At 34.1% G+C, this 26,830-nt stretch overlaps 1 protein-coding gene across 6 annotated transcripts in view; it reads left to right on the forward strand.

Annotated features, from left to right (window-relative positions):
- Nucleotides 1-12,319, forward strand: part of LOC149777570 (protein retinal degeneration B-like) — a 148,009-nt gene extending 135,690 nt beyond the window's left edge. For all 6 annotated transcript variants that reach the window (XM_089942187.1, XM_089942184.1, XM_089942190.1 and 3 more), the window contains 4 exons: nt 3,744-3,893; nt 5,730-5,913; nt 7,398-7,526; nt 9,804-12,319. In XM_089942187.1, the coding sequence (XP_089798313.1) occupies nt 3,744-3,893; nt 5,730-5,913; nt 7,398-7,526; nt 9,804-10,157 (817 nt within the window). In that variant the 3' untranslated portion in view covers nt 10,158-12,319. The remainder of the gene's footprint in view (nt 1-3,743; nt 3,894-5,729; nt 5,914-7,397; nt 7,527-9,803) is intronic.
- Nucleotides 12,320-26,830: the final 14,511 nt, after the last annotated feature.

Genomic DNA, 26,830 nt, shown 5'->3' on the forward strand with positions numbered 1-26,830 from the left:
AAGTCAAGGCCACAGAAACTCCAAGAAGGAAAATGGTATCCACAAAACACCTGAGCCCTTTCACAAAAATTATTCTGTAGTCATTTAACTTGACTAGAGTTTGTGGATGGTTTGCATTTAAGACCAGGAAGATATCTATTGAATTTGGATTGGAAATGTCAAGTATCCAACAAATGAAAGGTTTTACATAAAAAGATATGATAGCAGTGTTTATTACATGGCAGGCATATACCCATGGCAAATTGAAAGCACAAGATGAAAATACATTCTTTGTACTATGTTACTTAATACATCATATTCCCATGAACACTCATGCTTCAAATTGGCGTAAATTGTCAATCCATCTCAGCAATATCAAAGCCATTGATAATAACATTCAAACAAAAGCATAACTTCTTGGCATGCCTTCACTCATTTACCAGTCTAGTTGTACTCGGCTAGATAGGTGCAACCTGTTGAGTTAAGATATTTTTATGGTAGCTTTGATACAGAATACATGTCACTTACTTCCTCTGCTTGGCTGTTAATAAAAAATTCAGCATTGTGGAGCTACAGCTACTTCAGTAACACATATTTAACAAAAATTTTGATCTTCTGAAAAGTTGAGAAGAATGATGTCAAGTGTGTAAGAATGTGCATTATGTTGTTGGAGAGAAAAAATTTCAGCTGTGTGTTTTGCTCATATCAATAAGTGTATTTTGAAGCAGCACATATTGCAAGGAGGAGAAAAAATTTCAGCTGTGTGTTTTGTTCATATCAGTTAATGTATTTTGAAGCAGCACATATTGCAAGGAGGAGAAACAATTTCTTACATCTATCGATGGAACCCATTTGTTCATTGTGTTATTTTGCTTGATCAGTTGTGTGTTACTACAGTTGTATTCGTACCTTGCAAAAATTATATTACTGAAACCAAATTACTAGTTCTGCCAATGACTTCACCTATTTTCAAGTCAAGTCATTTCCATATCACTCAGTGTGTAAATCGTGTAGGAAGTAGCTTCTGTTTAAAAAATGTCATATGAATACAATAACAATTAAGAGAAAGCTTATGAATGGGATAATTTTAAAAAACACTAATGAGAATGATTATATCATAGTCATCATTGTTACTTTCAAATATCAATTTTGTTTATTTTACATTTTTTTCCAAACGTTTTTTTTTGTTTTGGTTACTGGGTTGTAAGGCCACGTGAGGTTATGGTATGGCCCTTTGTCAGTCATATATTTCTGTCATTCATTGACAGTTTGTGTTAACTTCTTCAAAAGTGCTCTACAGAATTTGGCAGAAAGCATACTGGCATGAATGTCTTTCAAATTTTGTTAAAAAGATTCTGATTTACCTTTCAGTGTGGTCATCATTACTGAAAAAATAACAGCTGCCATTACTAATAATAGAAAAACCTTGAAGTGACTATACACAATCCATTCACAATTGCTATTTACAACTTTTCAAATATTGAATCCACTCAATTTGACCAAATTTGACAGAAAGCATCTTGGAGTATATGGCTTATAATTTTATTCAAATTTTGCTGATCTTGAGTTGAATATGGCCATCTTTACTAAAAAAATATGTAAGCCACAAATGACTTTACAAAAACCATTTAACAGAATTTGATCAGATTTGACAAAATGCATCCTGGCATGAATATCTTTCAGGTTTAAGATGATTCCAATCTGCTTTCACATATGGCCACAGTTTCTATATATAAATGAATGCAAATAACTTTGCACAAACCACTGAAGAGAATTTGATCAAATTTGACACCAGCCTAGCTTAGATGGCTTTCAGAATTGTACATATGATGCCAATGTGTCATCAGAAACAGCCAGCATTACAAAAATAAAATAAAATACCTTAAATGACTTCTCAAAACCTGTGTATCAGGATTGGACCAAATTTGACCAAATATCACTCAATGGTATTTAGCCAAATTTGACAGAAAGCATTTATAGTATAAAGTCAGTTAACATTTAGTACAAATTTGGCCAGTCCACTGGCTGCTATATCCACCATTAGACATGTTGTTGTTGTTGGGTTTAACACCATTTTTCAGCATACAATAGGCTATACATGGCAGCCAGTATTAATGGTGGAGGAAGAACCCTGGAAAACCCCAGAAATAACCACCGACCCACGAGAAGCTACTGGCAAGCTTTCTCACATACCCACATTAGCCGAATCTGAGACTCGAACCCACACAGACAGAGGTGAGATAGCAGTGGTCTGTAATGGAGAGCCACTCGAGGCCCCCATTAGACTGTAAACAAACAACTTTGACTTCTTGAAAACCACACAACAGAATTTGAACCAGTTGGACAGTTTTAGCTTGAAGGCCTGTCACATTTTTAAAAATGATGCTTATCCACCATTGAATATGGTGCCCATTGCTGACAATAAAAAATAACTTTATCTAGAGAGAAAAAAACGCAACAGAATTTGAAAGAAAGCTTCCTGGCTTAGAGGCAGACAAATGATATTGATGTGTCATCAAATAAGGGTCTAGGTTTCAATACTGGAGAAACTTTGAAATAGTTTTCAAAACAAATGGGGGCCCCGAGTGGCCGAGTGGTCTAAAGCGCTATGGATCACTGCCATCTCACCTCTGTCTGCGGTGGTTCGAGTCTAAGATTCAGCCAATGTGGGCATGTGAGAAAGCTTGCCAGTAGCTTCTCGTGGGTCGGTGGTTCTTTCCGGGGTTTTCCGGGTTCTTCCTCCACCATTAATACTGGCCGCCATGTATAGCCTATCGTGCTGAAAAATGGTGTTAAACCCCACAACAACAACAACAAAACAAATGCAATCATATGCACTTAAGACATTTCTTTAGAAAGCATCCCAATGAACCTTCTGATCTGCATATTTTGGCCATCTGCTTTTGCATATTAGGCAGTTTGTCAGCTACATGAGCAATCTGACCCACATGGACCTCATGTTTTAAGATTAACTGAAATGAAATTCTCGGCAACGTTGGTACCAAGATTTTAAATCATTTAAATTTATTAAACATTCACAGTAATATATAGCCATTTGCTTAATGTGAACTGTTTATGAGTACTTTGTGTTTATAAAATATACATTAGTCTGTGAAATTTGGTTTCTAATGTGTTATACTTGAAAGCAGGCTTACAAATTTCATGTTATCACTCTCCCCACTGCCATGCAATTTATATGATCATTCAACACTTCATTTGAAATTTAATATTTTATGTTTATTAAAAAAAAAAACAAGGTTTAAGAGGATTGATACCAAATGCTCTGATTTCATAAGAATGGACAAGTTACATCTCCACTGGCTGCACCAACTTTTTTGCTGGAGACAACTTGATTGGGAAAAAATTACTTTTTTCTTCCACTGACTTTGAAATTGTTTCATTGTGCAGAGGAATGTTACGTGATCAAGTTATCAAGGTTCATTAACTGGATATGCCAGTTCAAAGCACAATGAGTCATGATAAATTTATGTTAGAAGTTATGTCTTACATTGAAGACACCATCTTGGTCTTGTTCAAGCTTTTATTGCCATGGATCAATAGTGTATCATTTATGGTACTCCTGTCAACCCGTAGCAATATTTTGATGAAACTTCACCTAGATCCACATCTTGTCATATAATAGTTAAGTCCTAAGTTTAAAGGTCAAGGCCATTAATGGGGAAAGGGTCATAAGATGGACATATGTGCTGTTTGTAGTACACTTGTTACTTATAATTTGTTTTAAAAAGGTCTTTTTCACACAGGGTGGACCACACATTTGCAGACCTGTTTCTTGCAGTCCTGCCACCTAAAACAGAGACGGTGGTCTTTAGTGTGGATGGCTCTTTCACAGCAAGTGTGTCCATTATGGGCAAAGATCCCAAAGTCCGTGCTGGTGCTGTTGATGTTGTCAGGTAAATTTTACAATATTTGTGACATATTTTGGAGAAATTTTCACATGATCGCAATAATAAAGTTGTGGTATGTAAGATCACTACTTCCCAAAGAGCAAGTGTCCATTATGGCAAAATATCCCAAAACCCAACCAAACCCTATGCTATGTTTGGAAGAGTCTTTTCTTTGTATGTCCTAGCCATCTCAGTCATACATGATTTTTCTCTGTTTTAAAGGTTTAAATTCATTCAGTGAATCTTTGTGAAATGGAAACTGATGGCAATTGAAAGAAGAAGCATGCTTGCAAAACATGGCGTTTCGAGTTGTTGAGAGAGAGCATGACACGAAGAGGTTAGATGAAGGTTTAAAAAGTGTATGGCATAGGAAAGTCTGGAGTGAAAAGTTGATGGAAATTTAGTTGGTCAGTTTGTAAGAAACCTGAACGCTAGAGAACTGGCATTTTGTGACCTCTACTAGAAAGATCGGAATTACAGTAGTCATGGTTGGAAGAGTTTGTAATAGCACCTACAAAAGAAGCTGCATATGGAAAAATCAAAGCTCAGAAGGCATCTGGAAAAGGTGCTTTTAATTACTATTAAAAAAAAATTAGATTTCTTGCATGAGAGAACAGATGTAGCCCTCTGTCAGAATATGCGCACTGCATGTTGCCAATTTAAGCACCAGCTTGAAAGGAAGAAGGCGCTCATTGAGAAGGAAAAGAAATAATTGCACAATGAGCAAGAAAAGTCAGTGGTGACAAAAAGGAAGGCTAAAGAAATCATTGCCAAAGCCAAAAAAAGAGCTCGACTGACATGTCAACAGGTTGTGTCCATTGGAGAAAAAGACAAGTGAATGTATGGGATTATTTGTATATAGTTGATGTACTTGGGTGTTTATTAAACAGATTTGTTATGAAAAGAGAGAAGTAAAATATATTTGCTGCAAAAATTTAGAAATTATTGTGACTTAATTATGATGTGAACACTGGCATGCACATGAAATAAATTTAGCAGCAATAGTATTGGAGAACAAATTCATGTGACAATAAATATTGTAAAATTATTGAAGTAAAGTTGAACATTTTTGGTAAGTTTATTAGTTTTTCAGATGATTATTTTGATTTATTTTATCATCATAAGTTGCACCAGGAGCAGTTTTTTATGAGTGTAAAAGGCATTTTTGGCACTGCCCCTTGAGGCCCCATTGGGAGAGGACCCACAACCCCCCCCCCTTAAAAAATGTCAGCGTTTTGTTTATGGAAAAACAAAATCATATCTATTATTGTAAGGCTGTCAATATTGTCAAGGATCTTTTTATCAACTTCTTCATATATATTATGCACATTTTCTCAGAATTGTTATTGTGAAACCCATGAACTTAAACTGCAGGGGATAAAATAAATGCGACAAACTTGGCTTAAGGAATGAAAATAAATTAATTCAGTATGGTATAAAGTTTATGAATCGAGCAATAAGTGGTGTTGATTTTAGGTCCAATGTGATTTCATTTCCCATAGTCACAATGGGTATTTACTCATAGTTAAGATAGTTACCACATATACTCATTTGTGAGATGAATACAAGCATAAACTGCTCAGACCCTGATCTGCCAGTGCGTTATTTGCCAGCATATCTGGTTTTGTGCAGTTTGTTAGGAATAATAAGTAGAACCAACAACATAGACCTTATTCTGCAGGCACATTAAGATATGGCAGATCAGAATCATTGTTTGCAATTTGACTCAACTTATAAGTGAGTATATATGGTACGAAATATTCAGACATAGCTTAAATAAAAAAATAAAGAGGCCCCTATGTCTTGATGTTAAAGATAAAATTATTTTGTTTGTCTTCCAAGGTACTGGCAGGAGTTGGGATACCTAATCTTGTATATAACAGCACGACCAGATATGCAGCATAAGCAGGTGGTTTCATGGCTGGCCCAGCACAATTTTCCTCATGGGATGGTCATCTTCATGGATGGATTTTCCAAGGAACCACTCCGACAGAAGATCAACTACCTGCGTAATTTACAGCAAGATGTATGCATAATCACAAATTCAATATTGTTTCACCATTAACAAACTCTTTGGATGGCAAAGGACACTGTGTAGCATTATTGCAGGAAGCAAATGTTAATCACATTTGACAATTTTGAAAATTCAGTAATCTGGATTTTCCAATCAATATTCCACTGCCAAATCTCAGTATTCCAACCTTTACTCTTAGGCTGTATTATTCAGGTTCCATTCAATATTCCACTGCCAAATCTCAATATTCCAACCTTTACTCTTAGGCTGTATTATTCAGGTTCCATTCAATATTCCACTGCCAAATCTCAGTATTCCAACCTTTACTCTTAGGCTGTATTATTCAGGTTCCATTCAATATTCCACTGCCAAATCTCAGTATTCCAACCTTTACTCTTAGGCTGTATTATTCAGGTTCCATTCAATATTCCACTGCCAAATCTCAGTATTCCAACCTTTACTCTTAGGCTGTATTATTCAGGTTCCATTCAATATTCCACTGCCAAATCTCAGTATTCCAACCTTTACTCTTAGGCTGTATTATTCAGGTTCCATTCAATATTCCACTGCCAAATCTCAAAACTCCAACCTTTACTCTTAGGCTGTATTATTCATGTTCCATGAACATAATTCCAGCTTTTTTGCTTGAGAGCACATGCATGAATTTGACTTTTATGATGAAAGAGTTACTTTGATTTACAAATGAAAGACTTTTTGTGTCTCGTTTTAATAAGTGTACTTGTAGCTTTTCTTTAGCACTCATATTCATATGACATTTCACATAGATGCATGTATTTAAATTATTTCTTGGTAAAATACTTAAAATGTTGTCTACTAATATAGTTGAGGTTTCAGAAATATCAAATGAAAATGTCTGCAAGTGTTCAGTCTGCCAAAATTAAAAACTGGTTTCACAAAATATATTGGATGCTTGCTTAAATTGTAATACCTTTTTGATCTAAACCATTACATTTTACAGACAATAAAAATTCATTTTAATAGAAGTAATCTTTTTGTGATTATTTCAGAATTATTATTTTTAAGTCTGAAATAAGTAAAATATATCATCAGCTGTTTGGGTGCATCTTGGGTTTCTGTAACATACTTTACTGAATTTAACGTTGCTTATTATTTAGCCCAGTTCTTATATGTGAATACCTTATACCTTTAGTCACTGGAGATGGAAAGTAGTTGTAGCTGTAAATAAACATGTACTACACGCTAAATTATTGTATCACTGTGACCTACTTTGTATCACTCAGAAATAAATTGACTTCAGCCAATGTACTAATAACTCGGATTGGAATATGGCAGTTACTGAGATCTAAGTGTTATTTTTGTTGTCCATCTATCACTCTTCTCAACACTATAACCCTCATACAGTTGGATACGTGAAACGTTTTTAGTGTGTATAGATTTATATTTTATAATCTAGATTAAGGTCAAAGGTCAGGGACATAATTTGCTGACATTTCTTGCTAACTGTCTTCTTGTAGGTGCAATTGGTGTATAGAGCAGCCTATGGTTCAAGCAAAGACATATCAGGTTACAAGGATCTGGGATTGAAGAAAGAGCAAATTTTCATTGTTGGAAAAGCAAGCAAAAAGCAGGCATCACACGCTATGGTGAGTTGGTTACAGAATATGCATGGAGGTATTCCAATAATAAAGAATTCCATTAAATTATCATATTTATTCCATAATAACCAAACTGTTTTGTGCAATGATTTCATTGTTTCAATATATCATGTCAAAGAATATGGGTTACAGTTTTAGATATTAGTTAATCGGCAAAGCTTTTTTCTGCAAAGATGCAGCATACTGAAATTCAGTTAATTTTCTTTCAGGCTCTTCAGCTCTATCATTGAAATGCTGAAGAATGCTCTATTGTATTAAATTTAAGATCAAAGAGAGCATGGATGAGCTTAGAATTTTGTGCGATGTTTTTAACTTATGACAGGTAAAACAAAAATGGGAATTTATGGTCACTCTTAATAATACTCTAATTACTCCCAACAAACTGCACAAACCCAGATCTACCAGCACATCTGTGTCTGTGCAGTTTGCAGTTGAACTCGCTTTAAAAGTGAGTATATACAGCAGTGTTATGGAAATGAGATAATTATTTTTTGGCTATAAGACTTTCTTCATCTTGAGGCCACAAGATGTTATGGGAATAAAATAATTATTTTTGTTACAATCTTAAGACCATCATGGTGATGAGAAGGCCATCAGAAGAAGATAATTATAACATCTTGTGGCCTTGAGATGACATCCAGTGTCCACAAGAAATTATCTGACACTCTTTCATCATGGACTTTTGACAGTCTTTTGCTTCAAGGACATTGACACAGACTATTTTATCATGGACTCTAACACAATCTGTTGCGTCAGGGACCTTGACACAATTTCTTCATGGATTCTGTTGCTTCAGGAACCCAGACAGTTTGTTGTTTTAGGGAACCAGACACAGTCTGTTGTTTCAGGAACCCAGATACAATTTTTTCAGGGACCCTCACAGACTGTCTTCATGGAGTCTGACACAGTCAGACTCCTAAAGTCTGTTGCTTTTGGGATCTTGAGAACAGACTATTTACGGCTTATCTCTTCATACCTACCTGAATTAAAAGAACTAAACAAAGGGAAAAAGTTAAGAGAAAACACAAACTTAAAATGCGAAGAATAAAATTTGAAAGAAGATAAATATTCCCTCTGATATCATTTTTCATTTATTGACTAAAAATTATACTAAACTGGTTTTACCCACAAACATACACACCAAAAAAACAGTTCAATTTTATTCATTGTACTTTTTACTGATGCGCTGCAAAACGATGTGATGGAAAAAAATCCTTCAATTAAATGCAGATGGGATTAATATTGTTAACATTTGTGGTTGTCAAGTTAAATGGACACATTTGATTTTGTTTTATGGTTTTAGAAACCTTTGAATGTGATTTAATTTGTTCATCACTTTAGTTTTTTTTTTTTTTTTGATTATCATAAAAATTGCTTGTGAAAATCTATTGCCACTATTTCTTGTGTAATAAATTCAAATCGGATCAGCTGTATGAGTGGTGCATTGCATCCTCCAAGAAAATAATGATATCAAATCTTCCTATGTGGCAAAATGATTAATTTTAATAACTAAAAAAAGGTGATGAATAGGTTGAATATTAAAAAAGATCATTATTAGATTTTTTAACTTGATTGCATACAATGACATATATTCTTTGTAGCTAGACAACTTCATGGATCTTTTGCATTCTGTGTCTCACTAATGCAAATTGCCAAGTCACCAAGGTTTCTAGTTATCATACTTTATGATACAAGAGAAAGATTGGTGATGGTATTTTTAGCCCAATAGCCATTGCAGGAATTTCCGTCTAACTTACATATGCATGTGTGTATGTCTTTGTGAACAGCATATTTTATGAACCATTTTAATAGACTGAACAAACATTAGGGATGATACATACACAAAATAACATGCCTGTATTTTTTTTGAATTGGCATAGAAATATACAGATGCCGGGGGACCAAGATGTATTCATCTACATTATCAAACAAGTTCTTTCCAGCATACCCCCATTTTTTTTGCTTTTGTAGCTGGGACCACTTTTGATTTGGTCCTGTACATCTACCCTTGCAAGTTCATTACAACCTTTTAGATTTCTTTAGATATGTCAAGTCATCCTGTGCAGATTTTAAAAAAAATGAAATCTTCAGAAGAGATCATTATGTGACAGGCATTTCATTACTGAAGAGTTGGTCTTATGACAGGGGGATCACCATAGTTAGATATGGGATGTTCAGTTAGTTGGTCTTTATTTAGTTTGATATTTTGATTCTGTTTTCTTTTGAGCATAATTGCACACATGGAACTCTTGTTTCTCTTTTTAGTTTCTTGCTAGTGGTTATGCTGCCCACTTGGAGACACTGACTAGTCCATGTGTGGCTAGACCGGTGAGTGGAAATGCAAAACTTATCATCCGGAAAAACTGTTTCAGTCTACCAACTCATTTGGAAAATAAACGATCTTCAAAAAGGACCAGTGGTGACTTACAAAGTGGGGTAATTGAGGGGGCAACTATACCTGGTTTCACAAGACAGGAGAGTGCAATGGGTAATACAGTGATAACTGTCAGTGAATTAGGACATACTATCATTCAAAGTGGACAGTGTAGTCTTGGGTTAGCAGCTCGATCCAGGGGTGTATCACCACGGCCAAAAATGAACTTTGAATCACCAAGATGATGAGAGTTGATGCTATTCTTATAAAAATCCACCTTTTGTTAGATCTGTCATTGATATACATCACCCTGAAGCATTTTGTGGGGATTGTAATGAACTGTTGTAACTAAGTGATTCTTGTCTTTAAAAGGCTTTTCTTTATGTTTTAAAGACAAGATGAATTTAAATTAGTTGGTGCAATATGTATTGAGCATATTTTTAATATAATACTTGCACCCAATTGCTGGTAAATAGTGTTTGCAAATCTGAGCCCAAATTGTACATACTTGAGTGCATGAAACATGACTAAGCACAGACTCGTATTATTTCTAGTGTTTTATGCCCCAGTATAACTGGTAGAGTACATAATATTACTTTTGTCAGTATTTATGTCCATCACACCTTGCATTTATGTCTTTTCAGGCAGTGTGGTGGAGCATTTGTGTTCCAGAAACATATTTCCAGATTTGTTTGCCATTTGGCCAGCATTTATGTGAACCTCTTTTTGAACAACCATTTTCAGTTCTTAAAAATATAATTGTCAGCAAAAAAAATTCTCCAATTTTTCTTCAGAGCCGCTTAAGCATAATGTCGAGAAAAAAAAAGTAATGGCCTGGTTTAAATAATAATCAAAACAATTTTAAAAAAAATGGCTATACCAAGTTCGTTAGAATACTACAATGACCCACTCTGGCACTCTACCCTGTAATACTACGTAAGAGTTTATGACTCTTTGCTATGTATTCTGGTGCAGTAGGAAGAGGTCAATGAAATTAAACTATGAGCTATCTACGTTCAAAAATGCTGTGTTGATGAAATCCACTTATGACAGAAAGGAAGAAAATTGGAATTGTATGGATCAAATGATCATGGTTGTGTATTTATCAATGCATAAACTGTTACCTAATCACTCAAACATAAACCTGAATTCCTTTGGTATTTATTTATTTTGTGAGTGATTAGGTAGAATTTACACATTGACAAATACCCAACCATTATCATTTAATCTCATAATTGTAACCATAATATTGAACATTATTGTAATTTATACACAGTACAACTATGAATTCAACGGTTATAATTTTACTGGGCTAATGGCTAGACAAACTCTTTCTTACATCTATGTGTTTGTGTACATATTCAAGCATCGTTTGTACATAGCATTGTAGAGTCTTACTTCAGTATCATCACATTCTGAATCAGCCTTTTGGGTTCTCAGTAGTAAAGTTGAGAAACCAATACAGTTCAATCAAACTCAACATGACATCACATGGTCACACTGGGGCTATTCTCATTCAGCCTTTTTCAGTTTTTGTTAACGTGCAGAGAGAAAATCAAAGCCAAGAACAATTAGGACTAGCATCTGTAAAAGAATTAATTGTTTTGGTGTATTAAATAGCATGAACAATTCATTTCTTTTATTCTTTACCATGTACAGATGGCTGCTTTACAGCCATCTTTGTGGAAATTAAGAAATCTTCATATTGCAAATTCAGGCAATGTTCATCAAGTAGTCAATCTTTTATACTGATAGCTCACAGCTGAAAAGGTTGCTTCCTTGCTCCGGATAATTCATGATCATTAGTAATTTCCCATACTCGGTATATATATATCTTAAAAATTCGAAATTTTCAGCAATATCACAGATCCTTCATTTACAACTAACGTTGATCACATTGCCCATGTTGACCATTATAGGTCACATGATCAACATCAGTCATTAATGAAGGCAGTGTGATATTGCCAAAAATGTCGAATTTTGAAGACACGCTCTGAGTATGGGAAATTACTAATGATCAGATAACCATCAAGTCCATATTACAGAGTCTATGTTTGTTCTACTGATTACAGATTGAATAGACCCAGATATGCCAGCACATTATGCAATTGCAGATCTGGGTCTGTGCAGTCTGCAGTTGGAAATACATTTTTGTGACAAGAAATACCATATATACTCATGTATAAGCCGAACAGTTTAGGAAAATATAAGGGCCTGGAAGAAGGGTGAGTCAACTTATCCATGGGCCAATGTGTAAACTTGACAGTTTTTAGGTCTTTTTGTTGACTAATGTAATGGCTGTAAATCTTTGGACATGAAGCAATAATTTTTTCTGTGTCCTAGGACATAGGCATGTAAAAAAAATAACTTTCAGTGACCCGACAATTAATAAACTGTTATAAATTACTATGATTGTTATTATTTTCCATGTGCATATTTTCTGATTTCTCCAACACAAAATTTAAAAAAACGTAAATACAGACTTCATAATTTGCGGGCCGGTTGAGTTTAACTGGGAGATCAGGCTGAACTGTAATGTACAGTACTTACACAGTGCAAAGCATGCATAGCGTCACTTTGATCCTTATTTATTCCCAAAATTATTAGATGCAGATTTTACTTTATTCATTGTTTCGACCAAATTGCATTTTTCCAGATAACATTTCAGCTAGTCCTTAATAGCTGTTTCATTTACGTTGAATCCTGTGCTCACGAGTTACTCATTTTCAATGATATAAGTGATCCTACAAATGGAAGTAATATTTTTAAAAAGGCATGCAGGTTTAACTGTATAAGGCACATAACCAGCATAATTTACATGTTCACGAAGAGTGGTAATAATAAAGGCTAAGATTCTCATATAGATCAACTAAGATCAACATCAATCAATTTTAGTTTTGTGTTTTGACTGAACAAACATCCTCAATTTCCACACAATGTAAAGCTTGATGTTTCGGTGTTGATAGTCGGCGAATTTGTCTTTTGTTTTGCAACAGCAGTACATGCCAGTTAATCATTAAAACCCTGAAACTGGCTTGTGTTAAGAGGGAATTTTAACCAGCAACTATACCAGTACATTGATGTGTAATTGTCTTTTATTCCATAATATTAGCACGATTACCGTAGTTTTGTAAAATGGGGTGTAAGGCATACCTATGAACTTTTCAAAAACCAAGTAGGGAGACTGAATAAAAAAATAGAGATTGGACCTAAAATCGGGAGATTTTTCGTGGCAGTTTTAAAGCCTTGTTTTCATTAAATATTGATAGATCTTCCTGGTCCAATATGCGTTAAATTCACAAAAAGACTCACTATTTCATCCTGTTAGGCATCCTATTTTCCCCCAGGATGTGCCCTATTTTCATATTCTGGTCAGCTGTGGTCAAACTGCACAATAGCTAAAGATTAGTCTTAAATAAATAAGCAAGAAAGCCAATGCGACTAATTAAAAGTTAATCCTTATTGATGCAACTATTTTGTGAAAACGACTTGCCTTCTGTCATAATTCAAAGAAACCACGTTTAACACTTGTGTGTCATGCAAGCACCAGTAATCGATTGGCAAATAAAGAATTCCAAATTTTATTGAACTGAAGGTACCTAAATAGGCAGTCTCATGGTATTTTCCCCTCGTTGTATATCCAACCTTATTCCCTTATTGTCAACTCGTAAAGCATTTAGTATTGTTTACTATAAAACATGTATTCTAAATTAGTTTTTTGAGAACACATTTGCTGCATGGTATATATTTTCATTCCTTCTTTTAATTTAACGATGGTAATTAACATTGGTATATATGGTATAAAAATGCCAGGTGTTCAGTCGTGTAAATTTCTTTCGTGGGAATGGCGCTATAGCATTCGTAGTGATCATTCTTGGGATTCAGATTAATTTTATCTTTACTTTTTGTTTTTTAAAAATATTTTTGTTGTAGAAGTAAAAAAAAATCATTAATTTATGTGAATAATTTTAAACTTAACATTCTATTTAGTGAGGAAAAGTTCTTTCTAGTAAAGAAATTATTTCGTCACAACAGTAATTCACAGATGATGCAACAGAACATGTGGGACATTTCTTGTTTAGAAGAAATGAAAATCGAAGACAAATTGTAGTACAGTGGAACCCCGCTATAACGCGCCCCGCCATAACGCGAATTCGGATATAACGCGGTCGTAGCACGGCTCCCGAAATTTCGTATATTCATTCACACATGGAGAAAAAAAATTTGGAGAAAAGTAAAAAAAAACAAAACAAGAAATTAACTTCATTTTGGGCATGAGATTAGTTGTGACTTTTAAAATAATATGATCGTGGTATGGTTCCTGAAATTTGAAATTCATTTACGTGTATTTTTATCGGACCGTGAAAATATTTGTTTAACGTACGAGAAATAGTGTGTAAAACGTTTATTATAATTTGGTGGAAGAATTCGCGTATGACTTTTAATAATAAACGATCGGAACTTAACAATTTATCCAGGTTCTTTAAGTGATTTTGGAGAAGTGATCCTGTATGAATTCTAAAATAATACGATATATATAACGTACGAGAAATAGTGTGTACAACGCTTGGCTTCTGAAATTTATCAATTTGAACAGGTTGTGGTGAAGCTCCATATTCTACTCTAGAAGAGAAAACTGGTTTAATTAGGTTTTTGAATTGTTAAGCCGAAGTAAACATTATCGGAAGTGTTACTTATTACGGATCCATGAGTAAAGCCAGTAAATCGTCTTTGTGATTGTCTTCCATGAAATCTGTATACAGTCGTTGCTCAAACAATAGCCGACATGGGCTTCTTATTTAACTGCAATCACAGCCAAGCAGCAGACAAAGCTGTGGTTGATACAAGAGTTGCACAATTTAATAAACATCAAAGGACGAAAGCCGCCAACATGTATGCTGTGCTTGGCGGTGTGATCAAACAACAAACAGTTGAAAGTAAATAATATCTACTTTATTATCTGTGAATTAAAAGGGTATGAAATTGTACATCCGTTCAGCTTAATTTTGTTTTATATAAAAAGTGATTCGTAACCATTGCAGGCCTTCATTACTTAGTTATCGAGCTTTATCTGTGTACGTTGTTTGCTTATATAAAAAAATATTTTACTGTTATGGAAAAGCAAGTTCAAAAACGCAAGTCGTTTTCTGCTAAAGAGAAACTGTATGCCCTAGATCAACTAAAGAAGGGCAAACAACAAACTCAGCTTGCCAGAGATCTAGGAATCAGCGAGTCCACTTTGCGAGGGTGGAAAACAGATGAAGGAAAGCTCCGTAGTCTACCCAACATTCTTGAAGAGGAAACTGGTTTACAGCGTAAAAGGGTTAAGTTAGCTAATGACAATGTCCTAGATTCAGCTTTGTACCAATGGTTTGTACAAGCTCGCTCAGAAGGTGTTCCAATTTCTGGCCCAATTCTGAAAGCCCAAGCAGAGAAATTCGATCGCCGTATCAATGGAGATGATTCCAAATTTAAGGCGAGTAAGTTCGCGGCAAAGAAGCAAACGTCATTGGATATATTTTTCAAGAAATGATGAAATTTAAATTTGGAACCACACTGACTTTGCACTTTGCGCAACGATTAATTTAGCAGTTTTCACATGTTTCTTTTGATGTTCACAAAATCTGAAATAAAAGTTATTTGCACGCTGAAATCATGCGTTGATTGTTAATTATTCTTGCAGTTGTCGCATATGATAAAATTTTAGCGGTATGAAATTTGTACAGACACCGTATGTAGACCCGGGAATAGCTGCATGCAATGACCGTACGATATCAGACGGCAAGTAAATGGTTTCAATATTTTGTTCATCCTATATTTTACACGACGAATTCAGACTATTACAAAATTATTGAATATTTTAAATCTGTATGATTTTCAATTAAATTACATCCATTATGGATGAACTGCATGCCACGACGGCACGGTAGCATACGGTGTTGATACACTTTTCATGATATAGCGATAGTCTGGTATTATCGGTCAATCTGTCAATCTGTATTATTTTTCAAACAAATAAAAATTAGTAAATGTTTTTAATGCACACTAATAACCTATAAATATATTAGCCATATATTAGCCATCGATTATCTTGAATATATCTTAATTAATGCATTCCAGTTAATATTCATCTGATGATAAGCCAACTTTTGATCATTGTACATGTATGCACGTATATGTTCTCGGAAAAAAAGTTAAATATTGTGAAACCCCGCATTAACGTGACCCCGCTTTTAACGCGATCCGATTTTATGGACCCCGATCATCGCGTTATAGTATGGTTCCACTGTAATCGGAGTTCTCTGCAAAAATCGGAAGATATGAAATTGGGAGGTAGGCCTGGAGCACCCCCAAAATCGTGAAGTTTTTTTTCCTTGCAGCGTGAAAATTGACAGGTATTGTGTAAGGTCGCTTACATCGAAGCAAACTACAATTCAGCTTTTACAGTATTAGCATAATTTTCAAAGCATTATTTCTGAAACATCATTATTGTATTTTGGAGATATCATTAAAGTTTAGTGCAGTGGTGCCCATGATTTGACTCCAAGAGATGTACTTAATTCAGCGCGTAATCAAACCTACAGCGTACATGCGGTGGCACCGTATGTAAAAACGTTCAGTAGCCTAATTGCGAGCATTGAATTGACTGTATTCTTGTTTGTTGTGTTGTCATACTGGGATTAGATTTTAATGAGTTAGGTATTTACAATTTCAGTGCAAAGTAAAAACGTTATTATTGGTGAACTGATATAAAATGTCCAATGCAATAATGCATAAACAATCGAGACAAAAGGGAGAGGTAGTGTTAACAGCAACTTGCAATTGCTAAATTCTTGTTATGGTTGGATCAAATTATACACAAATCTAAATTAGGCAGAAACAATAAGAAAACAGAAAAGTAAATAAATTACTTTTCAAACAAGTTTATACCATTTCTTTTTAATAATCATTCACGCCAACCTCGTGAAAAGCATACATTTTACAAAAATATAAGTTTGCCTAAATAAATGCATTTAGAACTTACCTCGTGCATCTTGAGATGTCTCGGAGTTGTGGTTAGGCTTATACATGGGTCACGTACATTTTAGTGTTTATACCTGTTCAGTTTGAGGGTTGGCTTCTACGTTAATGGGCTTATACGCGAGTATATGTGGTAATACATATACAATAGGAGTGAAATGATTCATCGATATATCGATGCATCAATACTTTTGCTGGAATGATACACATATCAGTAAAAGAAAAGGAGAATCAATACAAAACGCTACTTAGCATTTATGTTGCTTTAGTCTTAAGCATACATGAATAATTATTATTAGTTTGCCTTCTTATTCTTTAAATATGGAATTTATCTGAAACAGCATTTGCAGTCCTAGGCACTCATTTTTGTTAGTAAAACGAAAAAGACTATTGAGAATACTTGCTCACCATCTGCAAATTGAAACAAAGTGACATGGTTTGAAATCTGCCCCCACCCCCCAATTTTCCATGCTGATTATCTTAAGCCAGCAGCATGTTCAGTGTAAAGGATACATTCCAAACATGTTCTACGTTCATAATGAATAATAAGAAGCACTGTACTAATTATTTAATAACCAATTTGAAACGAAATTTCTACATTGAATTTTATCTTGTCTACTTGGGTCAATTTGACAGCTATACTATGGGTGTGTCACACAGTGAAATATGTTACATTCAGATCTTATTGGGAGTTACTGCTTGTTCTGGTTGAGATTAAATAACTACTAATCAGGAATCAATGTAGCTTATTCGCTGCATGACAGACAGGAAGTACTAGAAAAGCAAGAGATAAACTTTGCTCTAAAGCCATTGATATATAAAGCATGTAAACAGAGATGATGTGTGAAGTTGCATGAATCTTGCAAATATGTACAAAGTCACACACTTGGAGAACAGTGATACGCAACAACTCCCACAAAATAGTTGAAAGTCCTGAAAGTCAAACAGCTGAAGTTTATCACCTTGTGTAAAATTATATATAAAAAAATTACAGAATAGAACTGGTTGTCAGTAGTTTTCCTTCTTCACTAACAAATACAAGTAACTGTGGCCACAGCAGTCTTTTGCATCTGCAGGAAGTACAATGTGATAGAATTTGTTGGTATTCATCCTCATCCCCATGCCCAGATTTGTTCTAAATGAGACTTCTTTGCACGAGGAAACTCCTTTATTTGTTCTTTTTTTTTTGAAGATAACATCGTAATGTGTTCCACGCTTAAGTTAGGCATGAAATTGGTAATAAGAAATTTTCAAAGCATTCATGCAGTGCAAAACAAAGGGCCTGGTGACTAAAGTGATTTAAGTGGAGCCACCATTAAATTGCGTAAAACAATGAATAAAACTCATTGACAACCAACAGGCAGTCTGTTTGTATGTATTTTTATTTTCTTGTCATTGATGAGAATTGCGTATAAATATATTTTAACTATATCTCTGTCTGTATTCTGCATGCTGAAAATAAACCATTATGTCAACATACACAATGTGGCACCACCTACCTTTCAAAGATTGAAAGACTTTCAAGTGTATCGATATGTAGCATATAGCAATCTGTACATGTTGAATCATATCTATATGTGGCACAGGTGTATCGTTTCACCTGTACTATACAACAGGAAAGAATACTGAATATACCAAAATGTACAGGTGACCATCCACAAACTTCAGCTTCTATATGCATGAAAGAGCAATTTAACGGGCTGTGATGTTTTGATTAACATTACATACGTGAGGCAAGGCCTAAAGGCTTATGATGTGGAAGGTGCAGCCAGGGTTAATTTGCCAAATGAGCTGTCATGCAAGTTACTCATCTATTGCCCCTTATTAATCTCTTAGAATCTAATTATGAAACTGATGAGTACCTGTTTGAACATCAAAACATTGTCACTGAATACCAAGGAAAACTTTCAGTATTAAATTGGAGATGTTTCAAATTTAATTAAGATTGCCATTAAAGTTGTTTAACAGAACTGTGTGTATAAATTTATATATATGTAAAAAAAGATATTATTACAGCAATTATAACCTTTGTAACTGGAATGTTAACTGTACTTCATCTTACATGTTTTTATCTCGCCTAACCACCTATTTGTCAGTACCTCACTGATTTTATTTCTGCAAATAAAAAATAGTACACTTATTTGAGAAAGAAAAGAACATATTTAAAATTACCCATGCAGTCCACAAAAAAGTTAAACACACAAAATAAGCATTCCATAGTTTAAGTCAAAGACATCAAAGTACAACCTTCACAGAAATGTCCAGGAGCAGGAAGTTTTGTCAAAAACTTTATTTCTCAACTGCATGTAAGAAGTTCTGCAATGTACATTTGTAAATAAACTATTCTGGTGTTCATTTGTATTACACTTTGTTGATCTTATTTCTCTATGTTGATCTGTATTAATGAGATTTTAGATTTTTGATACACATCCAAATGACAAAAACCAATATTGAATAGATACCATGAAACATGTATTGACTACCTGTTGTAATTTTGACTAATATTTGTCTAATCTTTTAATAAATATAAATACTTACTATAATAATATGCAGTTCCATTGATGTCATAGCTGTACAAAGTCAGGATCATTGGGCGCATGTAATACAAATGTCCGTCTTGGTAAGAAAAAGGAATCACGATGTTGAGGGTGTGCTGATAAAAGACAATGGAACGTATTTATAACATTTCTTTTTGAGATGTCATTTTAACAATTGTATTGTATCAAAACCTTAAGATCTGAGCAATCTATAAATGATGTTAAGTTTAGCACTGATGTTGAACATCGATGTTGAAGTCAAAGATTGGCATTAAGCACTAAGATGTCCTCAGTTTGTTAACTCTAATTGCAAAGTTTATTATCAACCTAATATTGTTTAAGCTAAGCAGGATTTTTGGAACATCCTGAATTATCTTGTACAATTAGTGTTTGAAATCAGTTGAAATTTGAAGAGTTATAAAAGGTTTATTGTAATCAATCATCTGTCAGTTTCAATCACTTAAAAATATTTTAATTTGTTTCATGGGCAATGTAATTCTGGCCTGTATGGTCATGGATCATTGCCTATATCCAATAAATTAGAATGTTTTACCATCTTTTGCCTATTGTGTTTTTCATTCTTGAGTTGTACAAAAAGAACTTTATTTACTGCTAGCTGTTATTCACACATTTAGTTATCATGAAAGATTTCATCCTCCCAAAAAGTATGCCAAGGAAATGGGCACAAAGTGCCTTTCCCAAGGATACGTACAGGCAGCTGACATTGGTGGTTATTCAAACCCATGACCCTTAGCTTACAAGTCTGTTGTTATACTGACTATTGAAGCTCCCTCCTGAAAAATTTATTTTCATATATTAATAATTATTGATTTTTTTAAAACAGTAATTTGATCACAATATGTTTCAAAAAATCCAAATCACAACTTGATTAGCATGCGATAAGAGTGGTTTTGCAACAACCAACAAGGTCTCTGACTCACCAACTAAAACCATTACCTTGATTGACAGTATATTTTTGGGGGGTGACAATATGTTGTGCAAACACATACTGCATTCTCAACAATATACAATTATGGGCTTTGGTTGATGCCAATACATTTTCAAGTTGTGAAAATTTATTTTTGTGGACATGATGCCTGTCATTATTTTAGAGCTCATACTATGCTAAATACTGAACCACAAGCAAAGTGAGTTTTGTGGAGCTGAAATCACTGAGGACACCAGTATGTTGTGTTAGTGTATGTGACCCATTCAGCAAATCATATTTCAGAATTGTAGGAAGGTAATTATGAACAGTATTGACCCTTATTTGGATTATGTGCTTTTAGATCAGCATTCATGCCATCTGTTCCACATAATTTCAAGCAAATAGCATTGATTTTGTTATGTCATTGGTTCTGTTTTATTTGCTTATTACTGCACATTATATTAATGTCAATGTGGTATATGCAAAGATAAATCATTTATTTCAGCCATTATTTTGATAGCAGACGTATCACTGGTTGTATTTGATTATTCCCTGTTAGTCTCATTTTATAAAATACTAAATTTTCCAGATTTATTTTTATATATTTTCTTGGAAAAAGATCACCCACCATTTACTGTGAAGTATTCATGAATATGAATGAAATAATCAAAAGTACACCATGTTAGTTTTCAGTTTTTCATTTTTCATTTACTTGGAGGTGCTAAAAAGTTGATTTTCATGAAGTAAGTTGTAATGTTTTAGACTGATCATATCTTACAGGGCTTTACATGAAAAACAAAAAGAAACTTTTACATCATTATTTGGAGCAGTCTTTGAAACTGTGTTCTTCATAATACATCTCTTACAAATATAAAATTGTGAAAATTATCATGAAGCCTTAAGCACTAGCAAACTACATTGTAGTAAAATGTCATAGAAGTCTTTTAGTTCATTAGAGAACGACACTTTAAATAATTAGCATAAGAAAATCCTTGTCTCATTTTAGTGGGACAACAAATATTAGACGAGTGGCATTGGAGAGCTGTCAAGTTTAAGCCATTTATATATTCATTATGCTGATGTTTGTTACTGCATTTTGGCATCTTATGTGACATTCATTTCATATAGAACTGCGAATTTGTAAGTAATCAGTTGTATTTCATGCCAAGATTACAGAGTTTTGGTGGGTATTTTTATTGAAGATTTCATTTAAAATGAACTCGGACATGCCTGAGAATCAAGCAGGAAGCCCTCTCATGCATGAAATTCTGTTTGTCTTTAAATAGTCTGTTACACAAATTACAAATTGTTGTGATCTTGAGCAAACCAATAACTTTGGTTTCTAAGTTGGGCACACTGAAAACAAAAACAAAAACAGGTCAAGTACCATGGTATACAAAAGATGTGTATACAAATAAAAATTGCTGCAAAGTTACTGTTTCGAATATATATATATATATATATATATATATATATGTAATAGATTGTAAGCGTGTTATTTTGGTAGTTCTTTATAGTGTAAGGTTGTACATGTACTTACTTTGCAATATTTAAAGTTTAATAATATGCTCTATTACTTTCGATGTTTTGCTAATATAATATCAATAGCTTAAAAATTATCACGTTTTCTTGACACATTTTTTCTTCACATTTACACATTTTGTTTTTTCATCATTATGCATGTCACTTTCCTTGTGTTCTTGTACCTTATGATAAAATTGCTCATTTATATGAAGAATCTACAGTGAGAATAAAATGTTAATAATACAAGAATGGTTATTTTTTAATTGTTTTGTCTTGGAAACACAATACAATGTTTTGTAATGTAAAGTACCTTTCTAAAAAAATAGAACTGTATTTTGGTAGTGATCTTGGCTGTCATTTCACTTTGATCATTGTTCCATTGTGTTTAATTCCTTAATTTTGGTTGCATAATGTCATCTAACCACAGTTATCGTTGGTTCAACAGAAGCAAGTTGACTAACATGTAGCAGCTATTTTTAACCATAGTTGATGAACCAAGGTAAGATGGCCGATGCAAGGTGACACAACAGTCACAATTGTCTGTCCATCAGTCTCACTGGGCAACATCAGCTTTAGTCAAGTGTTTTTTCAAGGACATCATCTTGTTTGGATTGTTAGTTATCAGAGATCTAGATCACTCCAACTCGTCAAAGATAGTGTTCACATACATCAATTTTGGCAGCCACTATGACTCTTAAAAAGAAATTTTCATGGAAACAAACTTGTACTCAAGGCATCATAAAAGCACATTTGTTGCTATCATAACTAATGATTTCCTATAAATACCTTTAATTACTAGACCTTGATTTCTTGCTTGACAACTCTTTGCATTCTTAGCAAAACAAAACTATCAAAGTATGCATAAAATAAGATTCAGTATTGCAACTGGTATCCGATGAACAGATGGATAGATGTCCTAGATCAACCATTTGTTTTGTAATTCTCAGATTTAAATCTTTCATTTTTTTAAAAATCATTTTCACATTACTTTCTCTTCCTGGACCTTCTTTAACTTTAGTTCTGCCCAATGCAGCTCCACCCATCTATGTTGCTGAAGCCACTGATTTCTCCTTCCACTTTGCTTGAACTGGTTTGCTGTTGCAGTAGTCAATTTTACCCCCCCACTGAAAGTTTCCCTGGGGAAAGAATTAGCTAGCCAATTTTTTCCCTGGGGAGAGAAAAAACTAGCAAAATCTTTCCCTTGGGGAAACAACTGGTTAGCTAATTCTTTCCTCCTCTCCATCTGAAAGTTACTCCCCCCCACCCCCCCGAAAAGAATTAGCTCAACAGTTGTTTCCCCTAGGGAAAAGTTTGGCTAGCAAGCCAATTCTTTCCCCTGGGAATTCTCTTCCCCTCCAAAACAATGGGCTAGCCAATTCTTTCCCCCTACAGCTGAAAGTTTCCCCCAGGGAAAGAATTGGCTTGGTATTTCTTCCCCTCCCACTCCAATTACTTTTTATACATAAGAACAATTAATTAGCAAAACATAATTTATAAAAATAGATACTAACTTATTCTGAGAATTTTATAATATCAAATTCTCCCTAAAAATAAATAGATCTGTTTTTGAAACCAACCATTTTAAAATAAATATTTATGTTACAACCTACCATATTAACAAAACATATTAATGCCCTGTCTTCATCGAGGGGGTTTATATATTTTTTATTCTTTTATTTGAATTTTATATATTAGAATATAAAATGAGGAACTATAACTATTTTAAGGTCTCAGTTACTCAGTTTATATTGGTATGTGCAAAATAATTACTTTATTTGCTATTTGAAAAGAATATAAAGTTTGCAACCAAATGTTTCTCAAATATAGGTGTTCCCTTCTGTATGTATATTAAAGGAAAGTGTCACAGGTGTGATGATTACATGAGGGCTATTCCATTTAAACATACCCCTGGGGTGGGGGGAAGGCACATTCAAAAATGGGTGACTACCCATAGAAGTGATTTTTTTCTACCACCACCAGTCATAGCAGTGAATTTTGGACACCCATGCCCATGCATCTTTTGATACGACATGGCACAGAAGTGATTATTGTTTATTGATGACCATGCGTGGAAGTTTTTTTATTTTGCCGTAAGTGGGGTAGTGGTATGTTTAAATGGAATAGCCCTGAGAATGTTATTCTGATTTTTTGGGTTTTCAAGGGAAGGGTGGTGTCGTTTGAAAACAAATAAAGCCAATAAACTTGTATATTGCAAAACCCAAGACAAGATGTAATAAAATATGTCAGTGACTGATAAATTTAGTAGAGTGAATCTACAAGCAGCACCTCCTCTGAATCCTATACCAGTGCAATCCAAAGTGTAGAGTTTAGTTGGAATCAATATTATCAGTCCTCTTCCAATTACAGACGATGGGAATATTTAAATCCACCTACAGAAAAACAATGCAAAAATAGTTGCAGGAAAATGCAAATCACCATTATGAAATGACCGAAGTATAATTTACATAAGACATCCTCAGCCCCAACAAAATTGCAAATCGTACGAGGTGATGGTAATTGTATGTTTAGACTACAAGATTTGCAATTTCAGGAAGCAAAGAGAGCTTCAACATTTGCCATAATAGTTTTGTCAGACATATGCATTCTACAATGGTTACTAAAAAGCTTAGCAATTACCTCAACAACAATATAAATAAGTATTTACAAAACAGTAATAATATGGAGTGAAATACTGTGCGAGCAACTGATGCTGATGTTATAGGTGCAGTTATCCACAGATATTCATGTGTAAAGTGCTACTGGATCAAATTCCAAAGAGTATGATTGGTTGAAGTACCCTGGATCCTTTTCCTTGGACACTTTCACTCAGTCTGGAATTTATTTACAAAACCTGGCAAATGACCATTTTAATGTAGTGTTAGGTTGCTAAGAACCATGAACATTAATTAAAAGTGTGTCTTATTCCATGTAAGTGATTTTTGAAAGGTTATTAGTCTGAAATTGTAATCTGTATTAATGTAAAGGATCATTTGAAATACACCCTATGTGAGAGTTTGTTAGGTGAGCCATTACAAGAATTATATTCCACATGTGGGCCTTAAGCAGATTAGGAAATAGTCCATTAATGAAAATAAACCCAAAACCAATTGGTTGTAGTGTCAAAAGAAGCAGCTAGCTGATTCTATCCTCCCCCAATTTGTTAAGTGACCCATTATATTTCTCTTGTAGACCTTATGTGTATTACAAAAGAGTCGATCAACGGAAAGAAATTACTTGTTTGTAGGGGGAAAAGAATCACTAGCTGATTCTCCCCCCATTTGTTAAGTGACCCATTACATGTATAATATTTAACATGCACATTAAGCTTATTACCAAAGAGTCCATTAATGAAAAGAAACTAATTGGTTGTCGCAGTGGGGGGGGAGGGGAGAGAGAGATGAAATAACTACAGGAGAAAAGAATCAGCTAGCCAATTCTTTCCCCAGGGAGGAGGAAAGAACCAGCTAGCAGATTCTTTCCGTGGGGAAAGTTCAGCAGGGGGAAAAAAAATTAGCTGTTACACCACATCTCCTCTTAAGTCTTGTGGATGGACTTAACAGAGTTTTAAATTCCATATTGACACTTGCCACTGACAGGTTTACTGAAACAGAACGAAAATGCCATACCACCTGTATTTTGGTACACATCTTTTCATCTGCTGACATGACTTGGATATCACTCAATGAAGTGCATTGTTGTTTGTGTGGCTATGCTCCATGTATGCAAATTTAGCTTCCTCAAGACAAATCTTATGGTTTGTTTTTTTTTAAAAAGTATGTCTATAAATTTCTGTAATCAGTTAAGCTTTACACATCACGGACTCGGATAATTAACTAGCTCTGGACCAGGGAACTGAAATATAATTTTTGAACTTGGTGTCAACTTACACTTAGAAATATTGGCATTTAAGATAGTTTACTATTACTGTAAGAAAACTGTCGCTTCAAATGCATTGATCTGTGATGAAATTCCAATTTTTCAGATTTATAAAATATTAATACAGGTTCTTCAAAAATTGATAATTGACCAATATACTCCACCAGTGAAATCCAAATATAATGAAATTCTAAATCGGATATTCACAAGATACATGACTACTCTCATCAGTGGCTAGTGATTTTTATCATAATTAAATATTGCTTATAACATGAAAATGCGATCCAAATAATCATCCAATACTGCATATGATATGTTCAAGAAGTATCCAAACAAAACAGTTATTGTACTGTCTGTGAAGCCACTTGACACGAAAAGACCTGGTAGAAAGATAATACTCTGAAGAAACTAATATATGATTATCATTTTTCCTTGGAAAGAATGTACAAATCTTGTATTCTTCCTTTTTTTATACTATACTGATTATATCTTGGACAAAATGGACTTTGCAAGAAAAGGATTCATTAGAAGAAAAAAATGGAAGCTACAAGAATATTAACAGGCACTACTAAGAGTGGGTCCTGACATTAAAGCTGGGTTGGAGAGCCTAAATTGTTGATGCTGAAAACAAACAAAATTCAGTTTAAAATGTACCAAGATGTAAGTGGACCATCTGTTGTTACACCACTCAATTGTCAGATACTATTTTATCTCTTTTGTGCAGAACCTTGTATCAAAATTTGTTTCTGTAATCTAGGATTCTGATGTGTAACACTTTACCAATAGAAGCAATATACTAACTTTGCAGGAAGATTCAGAGTGAATGGTACAAGACATGGTCTTGTTTTGTGTTTTGCTATCAGCCAAATCATTTTTTTTAAAAATCGTTTTTGGACACAGTAGTAAGAATTTATCCCTCAGCAAGGAAGGTAACCTTTGGTCTAATCAAGTATACAAGGTAAACTTTTATTATTTGTTTTTTAATTTCCAAGTTCAGTATGATGGCATCTACAATCATTAACAAAGAAAAACA

The sequence above is a fragment of the Sinohyriopsis cumingii genome, chromosome 18 (assembly GCF_028554795.1).
Source record: "Sinohyriopsis cumingii isolate HCF-2022 chromosome 18, ASM2855479v2, whole genome shotgun sequence".
Lineage (NCBI taxonomy): Eukaryota > Metazoa > Mollusca > Bivalvia > Unionida > Unionidae > Sinohyriopsis > Sinohyriopsis cumingii.